Source organism: Dromiciops gliroides, chromosome 4 (assembly GCF_019393635.1).
Source record: "Dromiciops gliroides isolate mDroGli1 chromosome 4, mDroGli1.pri, whole genome shotgun sequence".
NCBI classification, from domain to species: domain Eukaryota; kingdom Metazoa; phylum Chordata; class Mammalia; order Microbiotheria; family Microbiotheriidae; genus Dromiciops; species Dromiciops gliroides.
The window spans coordinates 13,667,343-13,691,470 of NC_057864.1; the positions used below are offsets into that span (position 1 = coordinate 13,667,343).

Below are 24,128 nucleotides of genomic sequence, written 5' to 3' on the forward strand. Positions count from 1 at the left end.
AATGTGTCCTTGGGTTCACCTTATGACATGTAAACCCCCAAAACAAACTTCCAGGGAAAAAGGTACCCAACTCATGGATTGTTTTAGGACCTCAGGAAGTCAAAATTAGGATAAGACCTCCCATGAACCTCCTACAAGGAGGAGACCAAGATAATGAGGAGAGAACCTCTCCTATTCGAGACACCTTTCTACTCACTCACAGTATTGCACTAAAACTTGGGAAACCGACACTGAGTCTTCTAATACTTTGGGACGCCTCACGATCAATCTGATCAATTAAACTCACCCCACATCAAAATCTCTCCCCAAGCAGCCAAAGTAATATTCCTAAAGCACACCTCTGATTATAGGGCACCTCTGAATACCACTCCCAATGAACTCAGCGGCTATTACCTCTAAAAGCAAACACCACTTCATCTTTAGCTCATCCATATTGAATTTATTTTTCTGTGGTTTACAAAGTACACATTAGTAGATAATGTATGTAGTAATATAGTACATAATGTCTACAATCTATAAATAAGGAAATACACAAATAAGGAAATTATAAACAAGGAAAAATCCACACTTGAGGGCAATGCTTAAATGTCTTAGTGACAGTCACCTGTTATTTAAAAAGTTTGGAGGCCTTTGCTCCAACTATTCTGCCACCCTGCCTCTCAAGCTGGCCTAAGGCCCATTATAGCTACTTAGAGCTATCAAATGAACCCCACTGCCTATTCTTATCATCAATCTGGGGACACGTTGACAAGGAAGCAACAACAATGTTGATTCTGAAAGCCAGAAGGAAAAAATAAACACCCCCAAAGGAAAAGCCCTCATATGTAAACTGTGCAGGAGATTTGGATCAGATCCCACCTTCTGCAGGTGACTTCACCGGTTCCCTCTCTCTCTCCCCACACCCCCCAAGTGCCTTCCCTCTGAGATGACTGTCTATGACACCGTATGTATCTTCCACATGGTTGATACATGTGTGGCCCCCATTAGACTGTAAGCTTTCTGAAGACAGAGATGGTTTTCCTTCTTTTTGTATCCCCAACAATTAGCACAGTGCCTGACACACAGCAGGCTTTTTGGTGAAGAAATCCAGCATGCCTTGAAGAACAGAAAGTCATGGGATTATAGCTTTAGGGCAGGAAGGAGATGGAAGTCACCTAACTCACCCTCCGCCTTTTACAGAGAAGGGAATTTGGGACCTTTGGAAGGTAACTCTCCTTAGGGAGGTGTAATATGGAGGGGCACCTCCTGACTCCAAATTCCACCACCCTTCCATGCCCCCTGTGAAATCAGGCTCAATGATGAGATCCTGAGATCAGAATGGCTCCCTTTGGGTTGAACCACGGCGCTCCTGACCCAGAGAATATCCCATCTGTCCGCAATTCACAGAACTGAGACTCAGGTTTGCCCAAGTTCTTACTGCTAGGAAGGGTAGAACAGGGCTCCAACCCCCATCTGTGGACACCAAGAGGACACAGGATGTGCCCCCTAGGAATCCTTGCAGCAAATCAGACCTGAATTCCACTCATTCTTATCTGGACAACTAACCAACAGAAAGGACTGAGATAAGATAAGATAAAGAAACACCAGAAGAGTCTGGCCCCTGGGGCCTGAGAGCTAGGCCCCTCCCAAGGGAGTACCATCTATAGGCCTCCTTTTAGCCCTTCTCATCTATGGATACTCAGCTTTTGGGACAGGAACTCACTAATGGATAAAAATTGCTAGGAAAACTGGAAAGCAATTTGGTAAAAAATAAATATAAACCAAAATCTCATCCCATATACCAAGATATGGTCAAAATGGGTGCATGATTTAGATGTAAAGATATTATGGCATAGTAAATTTGTGGAGCATGAAATATTTTACCTGTCAAATCTGTGGATAAGGTAAGAATTTGTGACCAAAGAAGAGGCAGAAGGCATAATGGGATAGAAAATGGATAATTTTGGTTACATCAAATTAAAAAGGGTTTGCACAAACAAAACCAATACAACGAAGATTAGAAGGGCAACAGGAAACTGAGGGATTTTTTTTTTCTTTTTTTTACAGCAAGTTTCTCTGGTAAAGGCCTCACTCCTCCAAGATATAGAGAACTGAGTTATATTTATAAGAATACAAGCCATTTCCCAATTGATAAATGGTTAAAGGATATGAACAGGTGGTTTTCAGAAAAATAAATCAAAGCTATCTATTGCCAAATGAAAAATTCTCTAAATCACTATTGATTAGAGAAGTATAAATTAAAACAACTCTGAGGTACCACCTTCTCTATATCAGATGAGTTACTATGACAGAAAAGGAAAATGGCAAATGTTGGAGGGCACGTGTGAAAGGAAAAAGATCAATAATCAATACATTGAACACTTTGCTCTATATTGCTTTGCTGATCTTTTATCAGCTTTAATCATTAGAATAAAAAGTAACTGTGATTACAAATCACATGAGTAAAAGCATAGTTCCAGGTTAAAAAAAAAAAAACACCTGCATGTAATCAAACTATGATGTAGTACCAGGAAAATTCCTTTGTTAGTTACCCTTAGACATGGTACAGTGTATCTTAAGTATGTGACCATAATTATCATACCTACAGAGAAATCTTCACATTAAAATGATAAAGTCAGAAAGTCCTGTGGAGAATTGATTGAGACATCACGAAAAGTACACAGGTAGGACACAGTGACCTGTAAAATGCAATCCTGCATGAATCAGCTTCTAGAGAACATTGTTGCACCACACATGAACAAAGACACCTATAAATAACTGTCAATTCCATACCTCAGAAACTCAGACTGTACTGGGAGGATTGCAGACCTCCCCTTTCTTTCTCTTAATAAAGGTTAGTTTCTTTGCCCAGAGAGCCTTTCCAATTTCTTTTTTACATGTGGGAAATATATACACTAATGCACTGTTAGTGAAACTGTGAACTAGTCCAACCGTTCTGGAGAACAATTTGGGACTATGACCAAAGGGCAATCAAAGTCTGCATACCCCTTTGAACCAGCAATACCACTAGGTCTGTACCCCAAAGAGATCAAAGGAAAAGGAAAAGCACCTATATGTACAAAAAATATTTAGAACAACTCTTTCTGTGGTGGCAAAAAAATTGGAAATTGAGGGGATGCCCAGCCGTTGGGGAACAGTTGAACAAGTTGTGGCATATGATTATGATGGAATACTATTGTACTACAAGAAATGACAAGCAAGAGGCTTTCAGAAAAAAAAAAAAACTGGGAAGACTTATATAAACTGATGCAAAGTGTGCAGAACCAGGAGAACACTGTACACAGTAATAGCAATATTGTTCAATGATCAACTGTGAATGAATTGGCTATTCTCAGCAATACAATATTCCAAAACAATTCCAAAGGACTTATGATAAAAAATACCATCCACCTCCAGAGAAGAACTGATGGCATATAAACATAAATTAAAACACACTTTTACTTTATTATTTTGGGGTCTGCATTTTCTTTTACAACTAGTTAATATGGAAATATCATGCATAATTACATAATAATCTATATCCAATTGCCAGCTTCTCAGAGGTGGGGAAGGGAGGGTAGGAGAGAATTCAGAACTCAAAATGTTAAGAAAAAATGTTTTTTAAATTTTGTTTCCATTTTCAAATAATTCTAGACGTGAAGAAGCATTCCCTGATCTCACAGGACCACAGGCTCATTGAAGTAGGACCTTAGAGCAGTCATTTAGTCTAACCCCTTCATTTTGCTGTGAAGCTAAGGATCTGTCCAAGTTCAAACAGGAAGTAAGCACCAGAGGACAGGATGTTCTGTACCCAGTCCTCTGCCTCCGGGCTGGCCCATGGCTTTTCCCACCATGCCATGCTGATGCTCACTGTTCCTTGTTCTGTCCTCCAGTGACAAGCAGTCTTGCACAGGACAGCCCTTCTGGTATCTGAAGGTGATTAGTACTTACTCCCTCTTAAACATTTCCAATCTCTTCAGCCAATTCCCATGAAGCACATTTTACATTCTCCCCATCATACAAGTCACCTCTGCTAGAAGCACGGCCATTGGTCAACACGCTCCCATCACCTTAACAGACTGTCCTCAGTCTCCATGGCCAAAAACATCCATCACCTGATGGCCAACCTTCTGGTCAGGGACCTCCCCCAATGCACTGAGGCAGGAACTTGGATGGTAGTGACACCATCTATCATTGATTCGGGCTCGGAGCCCCTCCAGCTTAGACAGACTTCCCAGACTTGTGAGTCCACTGGCAGAGCCCAGGATGATCAGGAGGTGACATTGGCCAAGACAGATTTGGGAGGTAATATCCAGCTAATACGACAACTTCCATTAATAAATATTTTTAAAGAGTGCTTTGCCTACGGGGTCGGTTTGTTCGTTTGTTTTCGGGATAAATAAATGACGACTGAGGAATCGAGGCCAATTCAGCTCTAACATCAAGAAGTAGCAAAACTAGGCCTAGATTTGGAGACTGAGGACCTCAGTTCAAATCCCACCTTGGTCACTTGCTATGGGTGAGACCCCGAGTCCAAAGATCATAGGTTTTTAGGTCTAGAAGAACCGTCGAGGACCATTACACCCAACCTCATCATTTTACAGAGGAGGAAACAGAACTCTGGGCCTCAGTGTCCTCACCTGTAAAATGAGAGGCTAGATACTTTGTATCTCTAAACCTGTGATCTAAGGACTTCTTCCCCACCTGCTTTGTGCCAGGGCATGGGAGTACAAAGACAACATTTTAACCATCCCTCCTCGTTCTGTGATTTCTCTACTCTAAGTTGGGTTTGATCTCATTTGATTCTCAAAACCATACACAAAGCATGTTATTACTATGGGAAACTGAGGGGATGAGCGCCATACTTGGACTCAGGAAGAACTGGTGTTTGAATCTTGCCTCACTCACTAACTGCGTGACTGAGCAAGTCACCTCACTTCTGTCTGACTCAGTTTCCTTATCTGTAAAATGAGAGGATTGTGCTCAGTAGCCTTTAAGGTCCCTTACAGCTCTGAAATTCATGAGCTATGATCCTAATGCTTGAGTTAAGGTCCCCTGCCCCACACTCCCTGCAATGTATTTGCCAAAATCTCATAGATGAGTGTTCAGCTGACATCACCTCAGGCCCCCCCCCCCCGCCCTGCCCCCCAATCAACAAGCATTTATTTAGTGCCTAATATTTATCAAGAGTTGTGTGAGCAGGACAGCTAGGTGGTACAGTGGATAGAGCACCAGCCCTGTATTCAAAAGGACCTGAGTTCAAATCTGGCCTCAGACATTTAACACTTACTAACAGTGTGACCCTGGGCACATCACTTAACTCCAATTGCCTCATCAAAAAAAAAAAGGAGTTGTTCAAGCTACTTATTAGGGATATAAAGACAAAAACAAATCAGTTCCAGCCTCCAATGAGCTTGCATCCTGTCTGGGGGAAAAGTAGCTAAGAATATGCCGAATGTATACAAAATAAATACAAGATATGACAGGAGAAAGGAGCAAACCTGTCAATCAGCATGCATTGTTAAGTGCTTACTGTATTCCAAGCACTGTGCTAAGAGCACTAGATGCAAAGAAAGGCAAAGAGAGCCCTGCCCTTCATCAGAAGGAGTCAGGCCCCTTACAGGTCAAATACAGAACCAATATAGATCTAGGGCCCCAAACATCACCTGAGCTTAATAAAAACCTACCGGCATGTTCCTTTAGAAGCTGGAACTGAAAAGCTTAGCCAGTGGAAGCATAGATGTTAGAAACTCAGGAAGGGAAGGTTTCTTTGGCCCTGGCCTGAGGGAGGGTTCAAATGTCAGGACGACCCATGTCTTCTGTGGCTCGTGACTGCCCCACATGGCAAATCCACCAGAGTCAGTCAGTCACGCAAACAAGCATTGACTTCGCCCCTTCGTGCTGGGGGAGACAAAGAAAGGCAGACATCAAAGAGCAGGCAAACCATCTGAGCAGCAGGGCGGGCCACGGTGACAACAAGGCCTCTCAAGATGGCGACTCTAATAGAAAGGGCCAGGCTGCGCTGGAAGAGGGGCATCCGGTGGAAAGAGGCCAGAAGGCCTAGGTCTAGTCCCACCAGTGACTCTGACGCCCTGTGTGACCTTGGGGAAGACATCGGAGCTTGCTGGGTCTGTCTCCTCCCGCATAAAACGAGCTCTCTTCTGGCTCTAGATTTAGGGTTCCCTATACTAACGGACCCTCAATGGGCTGGCCACAAGGTAGAGGGGATGCCTGCTCAGGGGAGGGCTGGGCAGGAGATCCCAGGAGGCCGTGCCTTTGGTCCCCACCGTCTCAGGCCTAGGAAGCCCCAGGAACTGGTCTGGAACAACCTACAGGCCAGCTCAGGTTTGTCTCTGCACATCCCAGCACTCAGGCCAGGACTTCTTTAGAGGAAGCAGAAACGTCATAGACCTCTAGCTCTTAAGAGATCCTCTTTTATGGATCCACCAAAAGATCTATTATCTTAATAGGTCTCTAACATTCACCTCACACAGTTTTAAGGGGCCATCCCTCATCAGGAGCACAGGAACAGATGGACAGCATATTGTCCCCCAAAATATGTTGTACTGTCATCAGTTCAAGATCTAAAAAAGGTAAAGTTGCTTGGGTTTTGGTCTTAGGCAGCTAGGAGGCAACAGTGCACAGAGTGCCAGGCCTGGAGTCAGGAAGACCTGAATTCAAATCCAGCTTCAGACACTTACTAGTTGAGTGACCCTGGGCAAGTCGCTTAACTGCTGTCTGCCTCCATTCCCCCATCTGTAAAATGAGGATAATACTAGCACCTGCCTCTCAGGATTACTGTGAGGATCCAATGAGATAATTGTAAAATGCTCAGCACAGAGCTTGGCACACAGAAGGGGTTTGAAAAGGCTCATTCCATATCATGTACATGTGTGTACATGAATACATGTATGTGTGTGAGTATGTGACACACAAACACAGTGCATACATACACATGCATGTGTATATTTAGAGCCTATCATATACTAAGCATTGCGTGAGGTGTTTAGTAGGGATAAAAGACAAAAATGAATCAGTTCCAGCCTCCAATGAGCTTGCATCCAACCTGGGGAAAAAACTAGCACAGAGCTAAGAATACACAGAACGTGTGTGTGTGTGTGTGTGTGTGTGTGTGTGTGTGTGTGTGCGCGTGTGTGTGAAATAGATACAAGATACATGGGAAAAGAGCAAACAGTGAATTAGCATGCATTTTTAAAGTGCCTAATGATAAGCACCTAACACAATGCTTTATGCACCGTGGTCTTGCACACACATGTGCATGTACATAGACATGCATGTAATAGCTACACACACGGCACAAGCCTCTATTCCTCAATACATAACTGTGTGCACGCACATGTAAACATATAAATGCACACTTACAGATCTAGATAAATGTGCAATACACATGTCAGTCACAAAGTCACCTAATTTGCAGGTTGAAAGGGATCGGGACGTCAGGGTCCCGTGACTAAAAAGGGGATCGGCACAGTGCCTGGCATAAGAGAAGCCTGCTGATGACCAATTGCTGAGGACAATCCAGCCAGCCAACATTTTCTTGGAGATATCCAGGGAGGGCAAATCCAGCCTACCCCAAGGCAGTCCATTCCCCTTAGGGATGCTCTAATTGTTTTTCACAGCATCAGGCCTAAATCCCTTCCCCTCATTAGAAAAGAAGAGAAGAGAAGAGAAGAGAAGAGAAGAGAAGAGAAGAGAAGAGAAGAGAAGAGAAGAGAAGAGAAGAGAAGAGAAGAGAAGAGAAGAGAAGAGAAGAGAAGAGAAGAGAAGAGAAGAGAAGAGAAGAGAAGAGAAGAGAAGAGAAGAGAAGAGAAGAGAAGAGAAGAGGAAAGTTTTCCTCTTCTAGAATCCTAAGAAAAAAGGCAACGAATCCCAGAGAGACTGCTGAGTGATAAAAACTAATGTCTGCCAGCCACCGTGCCCTGTGGGTGATCTATTTATCATCAGCACCACAAATACACAAAGTACCTGATACTTCTGCTTTATGCTTCACCAGAAGCCAGGAACCATTTCACTTTTGTCTTTGTATATTCAGTGTTGAGCAGTCGGAAGTACAGGGGATAGAACTCGGAGTTTGAAGTCAGGAAGACCTGAGTCTAAATCTACCCCCAGACTAGGTGGGTGACCTTGGACAAGTCACTTTACCCTGTCTGCCTCAGTTTCCTCATCTGTAAAATGAGCTGGAGAAGGAAATGGCAAAGCACTCCAGTATCTTTGCCCAAAAACAAACCAACCAAATGGGTCACAAAGGGTTGGATACAACTGAACAACAAATATTCAACACTTAGCATGACTGGAAGGACTTAATGTGTGTTAAGTATTGATTCACTGATTAAAACCACCTTGTGAACTAAGGAATACAACTATGATCAGCCCCATTTTGCAGTTAAGGAAACTCAGCTTCACAAAGTTAAATGACTTTTCCAATGTCACTCAGCTGAAAATGGAAAAATTCCAATACAACTGGAACTGGAACCTAAGGGTCCTAGGTCTGACTGCAGCGGTTTGTGTTGCCTCTATTCTTTCGCTGAGAAAACCTATTTTTTGTATCAAGAGGCTTTCCAGACTCCCTCTGAAAAGGTGATACAACTCCTCAAGGCTCATTCACATGGGGGTGTATAATTCACACAGTTCATACAAACACTGCCTCCTAAGGCTCAGAAAGTTTAAGTGACTTCCTGTTGGTCACACATCCAGTGAGTGGCCAGGCTGAAGTCTGAGCCTGAAACTTCCTAAGTCCAAATTCAGGACTCCAACTATCAGACTTTGCTGCCTCTGCAAGAGATGCCTTGAAAAGGAGGAGGGAGGGAAGGGGAGAGGGAGGGGGAGAGGGAGGGGGAGAGGGGAGAGGAAAGGGGAGAGGGAGAAGGAGGGGGAGGGGAAGAGGGAAGGGGAGAGGGAGAAGGAGGGGAAGGGGAAGGGGGAGGGGGAGGGGAGGGGGGAGAGAGGGGAGAGAGAGAGAGAGAGAGAGAGAGAGATGGAGGGGAGAGAAGGTGGGGAGCAAGAATGAGAGAGAAAGAAAGAAATGGAAATTGCTGAAGGTGGCTCCCTCCCAGAAGCATCAGCAGCTTCAGAATCAATCCCTTCTTTCTATGGGCTCCCTTAAGATTTTATACTGCCTCTGCCCTTTTACACTACATTGAACTATACCCCAGTGTATACCTACGATTACCACAGAGGGACAGCATGGCATAGAAGATAGAGAGTATTAGGGGCAGCTAGGTGGCGCAGTAGATAGAGCACTGGCCCTGGATTCAGGAGGACCTGAGTTCAAATCCAGCCTCAGACCCTTGACACTTACTAGCTGTGTGGCCCTGGGCAAGTCACTTAACCCCAATTGCCTCAAAAAAAAAAAAAAAGATAGAGAGTATTAGTCTTGGACTCAAAGTTGTTGTTGGCCAGTTGTTTCAGTGGCGTTGGAGTCTTCCTGCTCCCACCACCTGGAGTTTTCTTAGCAAAGATCCTGGAGAGTTTTGCCATTTCCTTCTCCAGCTCGATTTAAAGATGAGGAAACTGAGGCAAAATGGTTAAGTGACTTGCCCAGGGTCACACAGCTAGGCAGTGTCTGAGGCTGAATTCGAACTCAGGTAGATGAGTCTTCCGTGACTCCAGGCCCAGCACTCTATTCACTGCAGCACCACCTAGCCATCCTTTGGAGTCAAAGCCTTGGATCCAGTCCATGCCTCTGAGCACTAGCTGGGTCACTCCTGTGGTCACTCGTGGTCAGTCTCAGTTTCAAACTTATTTTCAGACAGGGCTATGTTGGCACCCACACACAGTGAGCCTTCAATAAACATCTGATGAGGGGGCAGCTAGATGGAGCAATGGATAAAGCACCAGCCTTGGATTCAGGAGGACCTGAGTTCAGATCTGGCCTGAGACACTTGACACTTACTAGCTGTGTGACCCTGGGCAAGTCACTTAACCCTCATTGCCCTGCAAAAATAAAATAAAATAAAATAAAATAAAATAAAATAAAAATAAACACTTGATGACTTCAAGCTAATGATCCACAGCCTATTAGTTCTTGACCTCCACAGACCCGCCATTGATTCTCTTCCTTCTTTTTACAAAACATCCTCTCTTCCCGTATCCCTTCTTTCCTGGAAGGGCCCAGCAAGCTTCTCTAGCCTAGAGTTCATCTATGTTTCCCAGTTCGATGACACCCATTCCAAGACAGCTCCAGGACAATAAGGCTAATTAACTTGAGGCCCAAGAGGCTCCTTAAAGACTAGAAAATGTCCCAACACCCCCACCAACATTATGGCTTACCCCAACACTCCCCCTACTTCTTCACTGGCTGTCTGTGTGTCTGGAATGCTGTACACAGAATCCTGTCCTCTTCCCTTAATGCCCGGGCTCAAATGGAGGCCTCTGAAGGCAGTTTTTCCCAGGCCCCTCAGCAGCTGGGCCCTTTCCTCCAGAGGACCCAACTTCCTTTTGCTCTATAGTGATGCCCTATGTATGTGAAGGTGACCCCCTGCAGAGCCTTCCTACCACCACCCCCCTAGCACAGGGCCCATCACATAACGACATGGAGGAATACTGTATTTTTTTTTTTAGTGAGGCAGTTGGGGTTAAATGACTTGCCTAAGGTCACACAGCTAGTAAGTGTTAAGTGTCTAAGGCTGGATTTGAACTCAGGTCCTCCTGACTCCAGGGCCGTTGCTCTATCCACTGTGCCACCTAGCTGCCCCAAGGAATACTGTATTAACAAAGGCTTCGTGGTGGATTCCGCAGGCTAACCCTGCCTAGGTTCTTATGACACGTTCTCCATCCCTCACCACCCTGGTGAGACCCAAGCCGGGCTGTCAAGATCCCTCCTAAAACATGGGGCCCTCATGGAGACGGGGAAAAACTGGGAAGACCCTTCAGATCGCTCACGTTCTGCCGCCAGTCTTGCCAAGTTGTTTTAAAAGGGCTTGAAAACATGACTAATGCAGAAATTTGCTTTGCATGACTATACATATTTGTAATGGAGTTTGTTTTCCTGGTCTTCCAATGTGGGAGGAGGGGGAAGGAGGAATTTGGAACTGAGAAAAAAAAAGAATTGAAAAGTCTCTGTGGTTTAAAAGAACAAATAAATAAAATAAAGTGGTTCCAAAAGGCTTTGGAAATTGACCTTTAAGGTCCATCTTAGTGCCAACCCCCCCCAGTCCCCGCCATGACCCCCAGTGAGAAGGAACCCTCCTCTGAGATCTCAAAGCACAATTGGTTTCTTTTCTAAGTATTCATTTTCCACTAACATCATTAATTACAACAATAATAATGATAATAATAATGACAATAACTCACATTGCAAAGTGCTCAAAGGTTTGCAACAAACCCACAAGCACCTACCCAGTACTGACTCTAAATCAAACCCTCTCTCAAGCACTGAAGACACAAAACCCTTTCCATACGTGACCTCGTTTGACCCTCACATCAGGCCTGCAAGGCAGGTCCTAGAACTTTCCTCGTTTTACAGAGGAGGAAATGCAGGCCCAGAAGTAACATCGGCTACCCAAGGTCACCCGGGGAGTAAATGGCAAAGTTGGATTTGAACCCAGGACCTCAGAGTGTAAATCCAGTCCACCTCCTATTGCACCGTGCTGGCTGGCTCCTATGCCAAGATACCAGTTTTCAGGCCCAGCTTTGTCAATGACTTATTGCACATTCTTGAGCAAGTCAGTTCCCTGTCTCCAGGCCTTCATGTCTTCATCTGAACGATGAGGGAATTGAAGCTAAATACCTGCTACCCCCAGCCACCCCAGCTTCTTTCCTGAGGTCAGGCTTAGGCCAGAGGAGAGAAGCAGGGAGCGGAGAGGACAAACAGTTGAAGGATTCTCACATGGAAGAGGGATCAGGCTTGCTTTGACCCCAAAAGCCAGATCTAGGAGCAGCCAACATGCAGATTTTGGCCAGCCTAAGACACAGCCTCTAACAATCAGAGCTATCTGAAAAGACAAAGGACAGCCTTGGGAAGAAGGGAGGAGTTCTAAGAGCCAGCTCTCTTGTCACTGGACGGCCTCACTTGGAGGGGATGTAGGGGAGGAGTCCCTCTGGGTTAGGGTCGGACTGGACTGTTTCTGAAATCTGTGATTCCTTCCCAATATACTAATGAACAATGGGCCAAAGTCATCACTGAAAATAAAGAAGTACCCAAATGCATAACAACATTCCCTCTGACCCAGTCACTCATCAGAAGAAAAACCCAGAGCAGACAGGCGCTGTTTGTCTCTGACACCATTGAAAGCAGGACAAACTTCATATATTCTTTTTTTTTCTGGGGGGGGGGTGTGTGAGGCAATTGGGGTTAAGTGACTTGCCCAGGGTCACACAGTGTCTGAGGCTGGATTTTAACTCAAGTCCTCCTGAATCCAGGGCCAGCTCTTTATCCACTGCACCACCTAGCTGCCCCAAAACAGCCGCTTTTAAGACTAATTCCCTCCCCTGCTCGTGGACAGCAGGAGTCATTTCATTTTTGCTCTCTGTATTGGCAAGTCCTAGAAGAATGCCAGGCACATCATTAGTATTGCAAATTTAGAGCTGCAAGGGGTTTTGGAGACCAAATAGTTTTTCATTCCCCTCAATGTGACACATAAGGAAACCTGAGGCAGGAAGCTTCAGTAACTTCTATAGGATCACACAGTCCATAAGTATCTGAGGCAGGATTTGAACCTGAGGCCAACACAACACCCACCACTCCATGGTGTCTCCTATAGCAGGCACTCAATAAATGCTTATTTGGGGGGAGGGATTTTTTTGCAGGGCAATGGGGGTTAAGTGACTTGCCCAGGGTCACACAGCTAGTGTCAAGTGTCTGAGGCCGGATTTGAACCCAGGTACTCCTGAATCCAGGGCCAGAGCTTTAAACCACTGCGCCATCTAGCTGCCCCCTCAATAAATGCTTATTGATCAGTAGCAGACTGTAAGCTCCTTGAAGATAAGCCTATTTCACCTTTGTCTTTGTATCTCAGGTCCCAGCAGTCAGTCAATTACCTCTTATTAAGCACCGACTCTGTGCCAGGCACGGGGCTAACCTTTTGTCAGGCTCACCAGAGATACTTAGGAAATGGCGGCTGACTGTAGCCTTAATCGGGCCCTTGGCAAGAGGCAGAGAGGGGAGATTTTGCTTCTAATTTCCCAGGAGGAAAGAAAACAGCCAATAGACAGAGAAGCCAAGAGGACGTTTTCTTGTTTGCAACAATCATCTCTCCCTTCCCTGTGCTGATTAAGGAGGGTGATGAAGAAGAAAATACCAGCCCCACCCCCATAGCTTCCAAATAAGTAAAGGCAACTTGTGAACAACTGCCCTCCCTTTCTTTCCTTTTCTCCTCTTCTCGTTGCAAGACAAAACCCAACTGATGTTGGCCCTTAAGGTTTTCTTCCAACAGAGGAAAAATCCTGAGATCCTTGACATCTTTCTTCATTTCCTATTCTAGTGGGAAAGCAGGTAATAAAATGCAGAAGGGGGGGGTAGAAAAAAAAAAAGAAATAGAGGGGAAAGGGCTGGTGGCAAGGAGGTAAAATCCCAAGGAAGGGCCAAAGAACAACCATCTTCCTCCCCAGTCCTACTTCCTCCCCCTGCCCCCCATGATGAAAGAGGCTACAGCCCCTCTAAAAGCAGCAGGCTAGCCAGTACCAAAGCTTCCTGCTGGAAGCAAGCCTGTCATCAAACTCAGCCTCGGGGAGGGTTAAGACACTGGCTCTAACCCACGCCAGCTGTGGCCTTCCTTCCCCTCTTGGGCTTCCCAGGACGAGAGGTGAAACCTGACCCAAACACACATCCCTGGGGCTCAGAAGTCACTAAGTTCACTACAGACTGAAAAAATCATGCCAGACTCAGCATGGAGAGAATTCATCCGTACATGGAATTCATTTTTCTTTTCTTTTTCTTTCTTTTTCAAAAGCCAGCTCATTTTACTCAGCAATGCCCACAACACAAAATCAGAGAACATGCTTCTTCCTGTTTGGCTTGGGGGAGGTAGCATAGAAAGAACCCTCACTTCATCTCTGAGGGGCACAAAAAAAGAACACCAGACGTGTCTACCTTGGAAACCCATCCTATTTCTGATAAATCAATCTTCTTCTCTGCCTCCCAACCCATCACCTCCTACCTACCCCAGCCCCATCCCCAAGCAAAAATTAAAACAAAAAACAAAAACATGAACATGGGCCTTTCCAGCTAGAATTTGCAGCAAGTGTAGTACAGTAGAAAGGGTACTGACTCTGGGTTCAAATCCTACCATTGACCATTTCTAACTGATCAGGCAAGTCACTGTACCTCACTAGGACTCAGTTTCATCATCTGTATAATGGACTTGGACTTTGGCTGCTGAGATACCTTCCAGGTCTAGACCTGCTCAGGAACTATGGCATCCCATGGGTATCCACCAAGAACCTCATAGGGCATCAGAAGCCCCAAGAAGGGATACACTAAGCAAGGAGAGCCGAAAAGCCCCCTGCTGGCCTAAGTGTTTCCCACCATTCCACTACAGTTCTCAAGAAGTAATTCCCAGCAAGGTTGTCATGAATCAGAAATTGGTCCAGTCTTTTAAAAGACCATAATCAATCAATCTCAATCTCAATCTCTCTCTCTCTCCCTCCTTCTCTCTCTCTCTCTCTCTCTCTCTCTCTCTCTCTCTCTCTCTCTCTCTCTCTCTCTCTCTCTCTCTCTCTCTCTCTCTCTGTTTATACCTTGGAGGTAACATGGAACACAAAGGCCCTTCGGAAAGAGAGAGATCCCAAGAGTTAACAAGAAGAGGACAGTCCCAGTGCTCTTCTTCCCCGCGTTTCAACACAGGCCTGATAAGGAGAGAATCTTCTTTCTGGTTTTAGGGGCTCTCAGCTCTCCTGTCTCCTCCACAGCACAAGCCACACATGCAATATGGTCGGGGCAGGATCTGAGATTGAGAGCTAAAAAGGCCCTCACAAGTCGAGTCTGATCCCTCCATTTTATGGATGAAGAAACTGAGGTTCAAACTGTAAGCCTGCAATAAATGTTTGTTGACAGATCGCTAGGACAGACCCAAACTCACAGTTAGGGGCCAAGTTTTCTGCAGACTTTTCTTCCTCAGTGATTTCACAGATGGAGCCAATAGACAACCAACCATTTGTAGGATCTCAGAAGTCGCCCAGGGCATCGGGAGGTTAAGTTATAGGCACATACGTGCTCACACGGCCAGGGCGTGTTAGGGAGAGGAGGTGAATTTCGGAAGAGTTGGGGTCCTTTCGGAGGATGGGGGGAAAAGGGCTTTTGACTAAGGGAGAAGGCAGCGTTTATAAGCCAGCCCCGGGTAGCAGCCAGTTTTTCTGAGGTCAGAGAGAAATCCTCAGCTGCCTTTTGAGGGTTTTTGCGGGCGGGGCAGGATTAGCCTCGGGGTTGGACAGAGGCGTAGCGCCCCCTCCTCCCCCCAACCAAGGGGGAATGAAAAAATACATCCAGCCGGAGGCTTCCATTCCTGCACACCGGGCTCTTCCCCCGGACTCCAACAGCTTCCCCAGTGACTCCTCCCCATTTTCCCAGTTCCAAGTGGGGCACGGTTAATCCGCAGCCCTGCCTGCTTGGCAGGCTGGACGCTGGCTGGTTGCATGCGCCCCGGCACGTAGAAAAGGAAGGAAGGAGGCGGGAGGGGAGCAGGAGGGCTAGCAATGCTAAGGGTCATTTTCTCTTTCAATCACACGCGTGCGCGCGCGCGCGCACACAGACACGCAGACACACACACACACACACACACACACACACACACACACACACACACACACACACACACACACCAGCTCTGGCTCCCTCTCCACTCACCCGTGTCTGTCCTGATGTTCTCCCGAAGGAAGTGGCCACTGGAGAGATGCTGGAGGCCAAAGCTGTCGGCGATCCTCTGGCACACGGTCCCTTTGCCTGAGCCCGGGGGGCCCAGGATGACGGCCCGCAGGAGTTTGGAAGCCATCGCCTCTCCGGGAGGGGGCGAAAGGGGAGGCGACGGGCGCCCCGCGAGACCCGGGACGGATGGAAAAGCCCAGAACTCTTCTCTTCTTCCCTTCCCCGCCCCCGTCTCCCTCCGATGGCCGACGGCGTCTCTACCCCTAGGAAGAGAGAACAAGACTTGGACCCCACCACTAGCATCCCCCAGCCCCGCGGCTGGCACACGCAGCCCCCAGCTGCCCGCAAAGCCACCAGCCACGCCGCGCCACCCCACTCCAGCCCGGTTTTATCCCCTGGACCCCTGCGCCCGGTTGGGATGGGAGTGAACGCGGAGCCCCACCGGGTCAGAGGGCAGCTCAACCTGGCCCCTCTGCTCCCATCCCCAACACTCCAGGAGTGATGGATCAGCACTTGGGGATCTCAAAGCGCTATGTCCGGAGTCCCAGGAGAGATGCCCCCTCAAGCCCTGTCCCGGGTCGGCCGGCCGGCCCCACGCACCCCTCTGGTTCCCTTCGGTTTCTCTCGCTCTACCTCCGGCCGTCTAGCCCCGTGTGTGTGTTGGTGCGGGGGGGCGGGGGGGGGGGGAAGCTCCCTCCTCTCTTCCCACCCAGTTCTCGCACGTGGGCAACGTTAAGTAAGCAGCGCCTCCTTGAGCACTCCCGTGGCCCCTCCCCGCTGCTGTCCCCGCCTGCTGCTGCGACCGCTGCCCACCGGCCGTGGGAACTCGCCCGGGAGCCGGATCTCCAGAGGCGGCAGCGGCAGCGGGTAGGCGGGAGGGGGGCGGCGCTCCCACCTCCAGGATGTGATTGATCCGTAGCACTCGTCCGCCAGCCTGCCCCTCTCCCTATAGGGGGGAGGGGGAGAGGGCGGAGCCCCAACTCACCAACTGGATGGGGGGGGGGTTGGGGGGGTGAGGATGAGGTTGGGAGGGAATGAGGTTAAAAAAAAAAACAGCCTTAAGAAAACACCTCAGTGGCTGAATAACAATCCGAGGGGTGGTGAGCAAGTGCTGTCCGCGCAGCGCCCAGTGTTCTGGCTGCCGCGACCCTCTTGCCCAGCTGGAGAGCACCACCCACCCATGTCTCCTGAAGCAGGACCTCGTCCTGCCTACAGATCTAAATCATGGAAGGGACAGATCTCTCGTTTTACAACGAGGAAACCGAGGCTCTGAGATGTTAAGTGATATGCTCACGATTACATAGGTAGTAAGCGTCAGAGGCAAGATTCGAATCTGTTTTCCAGACTCCCAAGTCCATCTCACGGACCTTCAAGATAAACTAACCGCTGCCTGCCTCCCTTTTCCCCTCCCCTGTACTCCCACCAGGTTTTGTCAATTTCGCTCCTCCCCTCCCCTCGCCGCTGAGCCAAACGGTTTCGGCCATTCTCAGCCCTGGCCAGTAGTCTGGGTCAGTACCATTCCCCCTCCCATTGGGCACGGTAGAGCTCCGCCCCCAAACCACTCCTCACCTTAACCCCCGGGCCAGGTAGGGGCAGTTCGAGTCTGTTGTGGTGCGAGTACAGGTTAAGTGGGTAGGGAACTGAGGGGGCCCCTTTCTGCTGCACCTTCAGCCTCACGGCTGTGGGACACACCCCTACAGGGTGAGGGGCAAGAAGAGGGAGGGAAACTCTTTTCTGTCTTCTTGCGCCCCGGGCACTACCGTCCAAGAACCCCTATATCCCTGCTCCCAGCCCCCTCCTGTCCCCTTGACCCCCCACCCGCCTTCCCTTCCTAACGTCCCCCCCCACCACCACCCAGGGTCCGATTGCAGATTTCCCATCATCCCAGAACCTCTACCCTAATTTCTCCAGGCGCTCCCCAGGCCCAGCCCCCCAACAATCCCCAGGCCAACCCCCGCTAGAACCCAGGCCCAAGTGATGGGAGCTACGACCGGTGGTGTGGAGCTGGGGGGAGGCAGGATCTGGTTCTTGCTGCCAGGGCTGCAGTGGAAGGAGCCGCGTTCCTAGAATGCCCCCCTCCCACCCCCAGCTGGAACTCGGAGCCTCAAGGCCCTTAGAAACATTGTTGCACGCTTCGACCGGGTTCTAGAGCACAGGGCGCAAAACGCCGTGGGATGCTGGGGCCTCGGCGGGGAATCTTGCTGGAGGCTGAGGGCCTTTGAGCCTAACAGATAAATATCACCCCCTTTCTCCGGGAAAGTGAGTTTCGAAAATCGACCGCCCAACTCGCGATGAACTTGTGGCACCGGAGGCCGCAGCAGCCCGCAAGACCCTTCGAGGCCTGGCCCTTTAAAGGGCTGCGTCTGGGGGGTGGCTCAGCAACACCCCTAAGCGAACGGGAGCGGATGCTGGAGCTGGAGCCGAGCCTCTCCGGGTGCAGCCGCGACGACCGCAGCGGCCGCCCAGCAGCGCCTCCGAACACATCCCCTGGCAGGGAGCGGTGACCACACGCCCAGGGCCTCTGCCCTTCTGGGCACCCTTCCCAACGCCCTCAGGCCGTCAATGTCCCCTGGCGCCTACGCCCACCCCGAGCTGCTCCTGCCTCCCCTGCGCTCAGCGGCTTCTCTTCTCTACCGGTTACTCCAGAGCCCTGACTGGCCGGCCCCAGGGTGCTGGAAACAGAGACAGCAAAACGGAGACAGCCCCAGGGCTCCTCAAGTCTAGCGAAAAAGAGGACCCCGAACGCCCGACCTGCAGGTCCGCACTGGTACCCTTGCCAACCCACTTGAACTCAAGTCTACCCTTTGGGAGGGCAGGTAGGAGGCACAGTGAATAGAGTGCCAGGCCTGGAGTCAGGAAGGCCTGAGTTAAAACATTTACGAGCTGTATAACCCTGGATAAGTCACTTCACCTGTTTGCCTCAGTTTCTTCATCTGTAAAATGAGCTAGAGAAGGAGATGGCAACCTGCCCCAGTATCTCTGCCCCAAAAAACCCTAACTGGAATAACAGTCAGACACGACTAAACAACATCTTCCCTCTGTATAGGGCTTCTTAACCAGGGGTCCATGGATTCCGTGATTGAGAAGAAAAAATACATGATTTTTCAATATAATTGGTTTCTTTTGTAATTCTATGAATTTTATTTTGTATATTTTAAAACATTCTTCTAAGAAGGTATCCCTAGGTTTCCTCACACATGCAAAAGGATTTCTTTTTTTTCCCTTTTTTTGTGGGCAATGGGGGTTAATTGACTTGCCCAGGGTCACACAGCCAGTAAGTGTCAAGTGTCTGAGGATAGATTTGAACTCAGGTCCTCCTGAATCCAGGGCTGGTGCTTTATCCACTGCGCCACCTAGCTGCCCCATGCAAAAGGATATCTAACACAAAAAGGTTAAGAATTCCTGCTTTAGAAACTTTGGGCAGAGAAACAATCTCACAACATGAAGCAGCCAAATATGCAGTATAGAGACCTGTTTGATGCTAGGGAAGCCACAAAATTAAGATAATATCATTCATATCTCCTGTTCAATATATTGAAATGTTATTCAAAATAAGACCTCACCTGTCCCAAGAAGATAGATACTATTATATTTTGCATCTAATAATTAAGAATTGCTAGCATTTATGTGGTACTTTGCAAGACCCTTTACAAATACCTCCTTTGATCCTCACAACTAACCTAGGAGGTATATGCTATTATTACCCCATTTTACAAGTGAAAAAACTGAAGCAGACACAGCTTAAGTAGCTTGCTCAGGGTTACCAGCTAGTAAGTAGGATTTCAGGGGAGGCTATGCTACCACACCCAAAGGCTTTCCTCTCTGTCAGGGAAAGAGTTGCAGGGCAACAAACAGTAAGCTTCTACTTTGGGGCTAGATTTTGGGAAATCGATCAACAAACACCTTCTAAGGCCTTATGATGGGCGAGGCACTGAGCTCCCCCTGGAGATACCAATAGCAAGCAAACAAACAACAAAAAATCCCTACTCTCAAGAAGCTTAGCCCAAGCCTTTTTGCCCAAGGAGCAATTCAAAGACAAAAGGGAGACAGCATCAGCCCTCAAAGCGCTCTGGGGTCTTGGGAATGGGATACAAGATGTTCACAAGGAAGTACAATCTATAATGTAACAAGGGCTGACTGTGATGGGGCCTAAAAGGAGGCGAGAACAGACATCTGGAGCATCTCTTTCCTCCATCTTTCTCCAAGGGGGACGCTGAGAATCGATGGAGCTGTCAGGTTGGAGAGCTAGGTTGTAGACTAGTTGTGAAGGCCTTAAATGCCAGAGGAGTTCGTATTGGACCCTAGAGGCAAAAACCAACAAGTATTTTTCAGTTACTGCCTTCAAAATCATTAAACTTTTTTAAAAAATACAATTAAGGAATCTTTTTTGGACACATTCAGCAATTTCTCATTGGCATATAGAGATGGGCCCGGCTTCTTGACAACTGTGTCCAAGAATCTTCAATTCTGGCTGATTCGCCCAGGCTTGGAAAGTTCTCAAGACATGGGCCTCAGTCATGGACTTTGTGCCCTTTGGCCAAGAACCCGCCTGATCACCAGATGGGCTTCCAACTTAATAGGGGGGTGAGATATAGATGGAGACGACACTGTCCTCAGAAGCAATCCATAACGTTGTGAATACTGCTGTGGTGCATGTCCACAGGGATCCCTAGCTGGTCATCTGTCACAATAATTTGTTTTTGTTTTTGTGAGGCAATTGGGGTTAAGTGACTTGCCCAGGGTCCCACAGCTAGTATCAAGTGTTGAAGGCTGGATTCAGGCCCTCCTGAATCCAGGGCCAGTGCTCTATCCACTGTGCCACCCAGCTGCCCTAAAATAATTATTTTTTAAAAGCCTTGAAGTAAGGAGACACTGTTGTACAGGGGAAAGAACCCAGGTTATGAAGCCAGAGGACCTGGGTTCAAATGCCACCACTTGTGTTCACCTTCTGTGTGACCTTGGACAAGTCCCCTCCTTAGGACTGTTTCCTGATCTGTAAAATGAGGGGGCTGCACTAGATGGCTCATGAAGTCCCAGCTCCAGGTCTACGATTGTCCGAGGTATTCGTGCTCTTCCCCTCCATCCCCAAATCCTCATTCTCCTTTTCCCCACTTTATTAAACAGTCTTCCTCTCACATAAAACTACATTCCCTGTCTCTGTTGCTCTGCACTGGCTGGATGGCATCCGTGTAAACATATTTGTGTAAATATAATATGTGTAGCCTGCCCCCTCCAAAAGAGCCCAAAGGTCCTGGAGCGTGGGCACTGGTTATTTAATTGGTCTTTGTCAATCCAGTCCCCAAATTGGCAGCTGGCACATAGCAGGCACTTCATAAAATGCTTATCCATCTACTGCCTTGAATGTATTTGTCACTTGCCTTCTCTGCCTTGGTATTGTTTCTCCTCAGTAGAACATGAGCTGTAGGCCTTGCCTGAGACCATGTTCTGACTATAGAAACTTCGTAAATGCTCGTTACAGTTACCACAAAACAAGTGATTGAGGAAAGTTCCCTGGAAGAAGCATTTAAATTGGAGTTTAAGGGAAGGGTGGGAATCTAAGAGGCAAGTATTGAAGGAATGGGGGGGGGGAAACCAAAACATGAGTGGGAAAGAGTTGTAGTCATTCATCATTGAACTATACCTTGAAGATCTCCCAATGGCTACATTCAAACCTAATCCCTGGATTATACAAAACTCTTTGGGGGGAAGGGGGAGGGGGAGGGAGGTTTTTTTTAAAGTCTCTACTATTTTATGTATATGCATATGTATCTACATATACACACATATACATATATGTATATATACATAGATATATGTGAAGGTTGTAGACAGAGCTTTGGGGCATTATATATAGACACACACATAGACATGTATAAATATATCTATAAATATGTGTGTATGTGTATATACATATATACATATGGTACTTTCTCCTCCAGCTTCTCTACAGAGATGGGAGACTCTGAGTTTGAATCCCTACACACAATGGCCATATTTTTTTATTATGTTTGTTAGTTTTTCTACGCTGTGTCCCCATCTTTGTCACATTTTCTATAATGAGAGAAGGAACAATCCTCAGAGCCTTCACAGTTGTCCTTCCTGGTGGGTTATACATAATTCTTGCCTGGTGTGAAACTTCAGAAAATTATTTCTAGCCAAGCATAACTGAGGGACCGATCCTGGGTGATGATTAAAAAAAAAACAAAAACAACACTTCTTCTGAGTCACTGTGGAGTCTGAAGATTTGCTGAGCTGGAACTTAATTCAAATACTAAGGGAATGCCATTGGATGGAAATCAATCTCTTTTCCTACTTGGCAAATGGGGAAAGAACTACTATGAGAAGGAGGGTTGGGAGGGGGTGGCATGGAGGGGTCAGACAGCTGTACCATTTGTCTGTGAGCACATGGCATATGGTTTTTTCCCCTGTTTTTTGTTCTCTGATCTTGGGTATTCAGAGATAGAATTGTCCAGGTAGCAACCTTATGAATTTGAGAGATTGTGTACATCTATCCAGAGGTCAATATTAAATAAGCATTTATTAAGCACTTACTATGTGTCTAAATGCTGGGGATACAATGGCAAAAGACAGTACCTGCCTTCAAGGAGCTCACAATCTAATGGGAGAGAGACAACCCACAAAAAGAAGATGAAAGATAGGGGTGAGTCCCCGGTCTGGGACTGTGATGAAATCCTATATCCAGGGTGGGAAAAGATGGGGTCACTGCCCTGGGCACCCTCCTTAAATGATGATTATAGAAGGAGCTCTTGGGCATTCACCTTCTACTCTCTCCAACCAAAAAGGAGAGGGAACTTTAGATGTCCCACCTATGACAGGAGTCAGAATTTGTTGAAGTTGTAGTGGCTGATGACAAGGGAAGTGCCTATAGATAATTGAAGGATTGTTGGCTTCAGAATCATAACTTCTTGTGATGAAGAGAAGTGCTGATTATGGGCTCTGGGAAGTCTCAGATTCTCACTCAATGCCTGGCAGAAACCTATACCTAAGGGGAACTTCATAAGTACTTCCCAAAGGGAGTAAAGGACTTCCAGGGTACAGAATTTCAAGCTACCCCTTTGCCATATAAGTTCTTAAAATGTGTGCCTCATGACCACTGTACTTTAAGTGTGAGCCCACTGTCTCTAGAAATCCTGTGTGTACAAGAGGAGAGTGTATCTTCAGGTTTTTGGAGAAATGTTCGTGTGACTATTATTTCTGCTATACATTCTCAATAAATCCCTTTCCTAAAAGTTAATGGGATTCAACTGATTCTGATTGATAATAGGCACGATACCAGTGTGGGTTCAGGAGCTAAAAAAATATTAGAAGTGTGAGATTTAAAATTGGATATTAGATCATAAATCTCCCCTACTTAACCCTTCCCTTAATTCATCTCCCAGACTAGTAAATGGAAGAAGCTTCTGGTTTTCTAGATAGAGCCTTTATTGTATATAAGGTGTTGTTGATTAGAAGGATAGGAAAACAGAAATACAGTACAAATCGTCTTAAATCTAGGCTGTCTATATTCCTTATAAAAACTCACCAAACCGATTTAGGCCACCTTTGGAGTGAGTCAGACCGTCTGTGCCGCGCCGCCCGGAGTCCCGCCAAGCCGGCCAAAAAAAGGCTACTCCCGTTCTCTCCACCCCGGAAGTCAAAAAAACCCGGCAGGCAGTCTGACATGCGCAGCAGGCGCACTGTACCTGGCAGGCAGTCTGACATGCGCAGCAGGCAGACTGTTCATCTCCTCCCCAAAAGGGTGGTCCTTGAAAAACTGGCGTCTTTCACTTATCCTAACCGACTGTTAAAAACTTTCATATTTTACCACATTTCCCCCCTTTGCTTCCTCAAGAAACGGAATGTTTCCTTGATGGAACAGTAAAAAGAATATAATAACTTTTGCTGACTAATAATATGCGAACAACAATACAGAAAAGGAAGAGAGGAAAGTTTTGTCCAGAGGGGCGATTTTTTTTTTTTCCTCATGAACCGACGCTTTGACATTAGTCTTGCAAAGGGAGAGCCTCTGCAGAGAGTACATGTTACAGATAGTATATAACAGAAAGGAGATAGTAAAAGCTAATAAAGCAAAACAGTTCATATAAAGTCTCTGAGTTCTCTTGTCTTCTTGAAGTGGTAAGATGTCATCAGGAGGAAACTGGATTCTGGTCTGGAAAACTGGATTCTGGACTCTGGTCTGGAAAGCTGGATTATCTTCTTTAACTGTTTGAATTGCTGTATTTTTAAAACCTTAGCATAGCATTGTCAATGATCAAATTAATAAATTCCATTACATTCCCTCCTTTATATGGTTAGACTTGTAATAGAG

At 47.0% G+C, this 24,128-nt stretch overlaps 1 protein-coding gene across 4 annotated transcripts in view; it reads right to left on the minus strand.

Annotated features, from left to right (window-relative positions):
* The window catches only part of AK4 (adenylate kinase 4), an 85,988-nt gene extending 69,226 nt beyond the window's left edge, over nt 1-16,762 (minus strand). The window contains exons 1-2 of one of the 4 annotated variants that reach the window (XM_043963069.1): nt 16,400-16,762; nt 15,782-16,062 (exon numbers count right to left, since the gene is read on the minus strand). In XM_043963069.1, coding sequence (XP_043819004.1) covers nt 15,782-15,926 — 145 coding nt within the window. In that variant the 5' untranslated portion in view covers nt 15,927-16,062; nt 16,400-16,762. The other 3 variants (XM_043963067.1, XM_043963065.1, XM_043963068.1) reach the window with 3 other exon arrangements.
* Between the last annotated feature and the right edge of the window lie 7,366 nt (nt 16,763-24,128).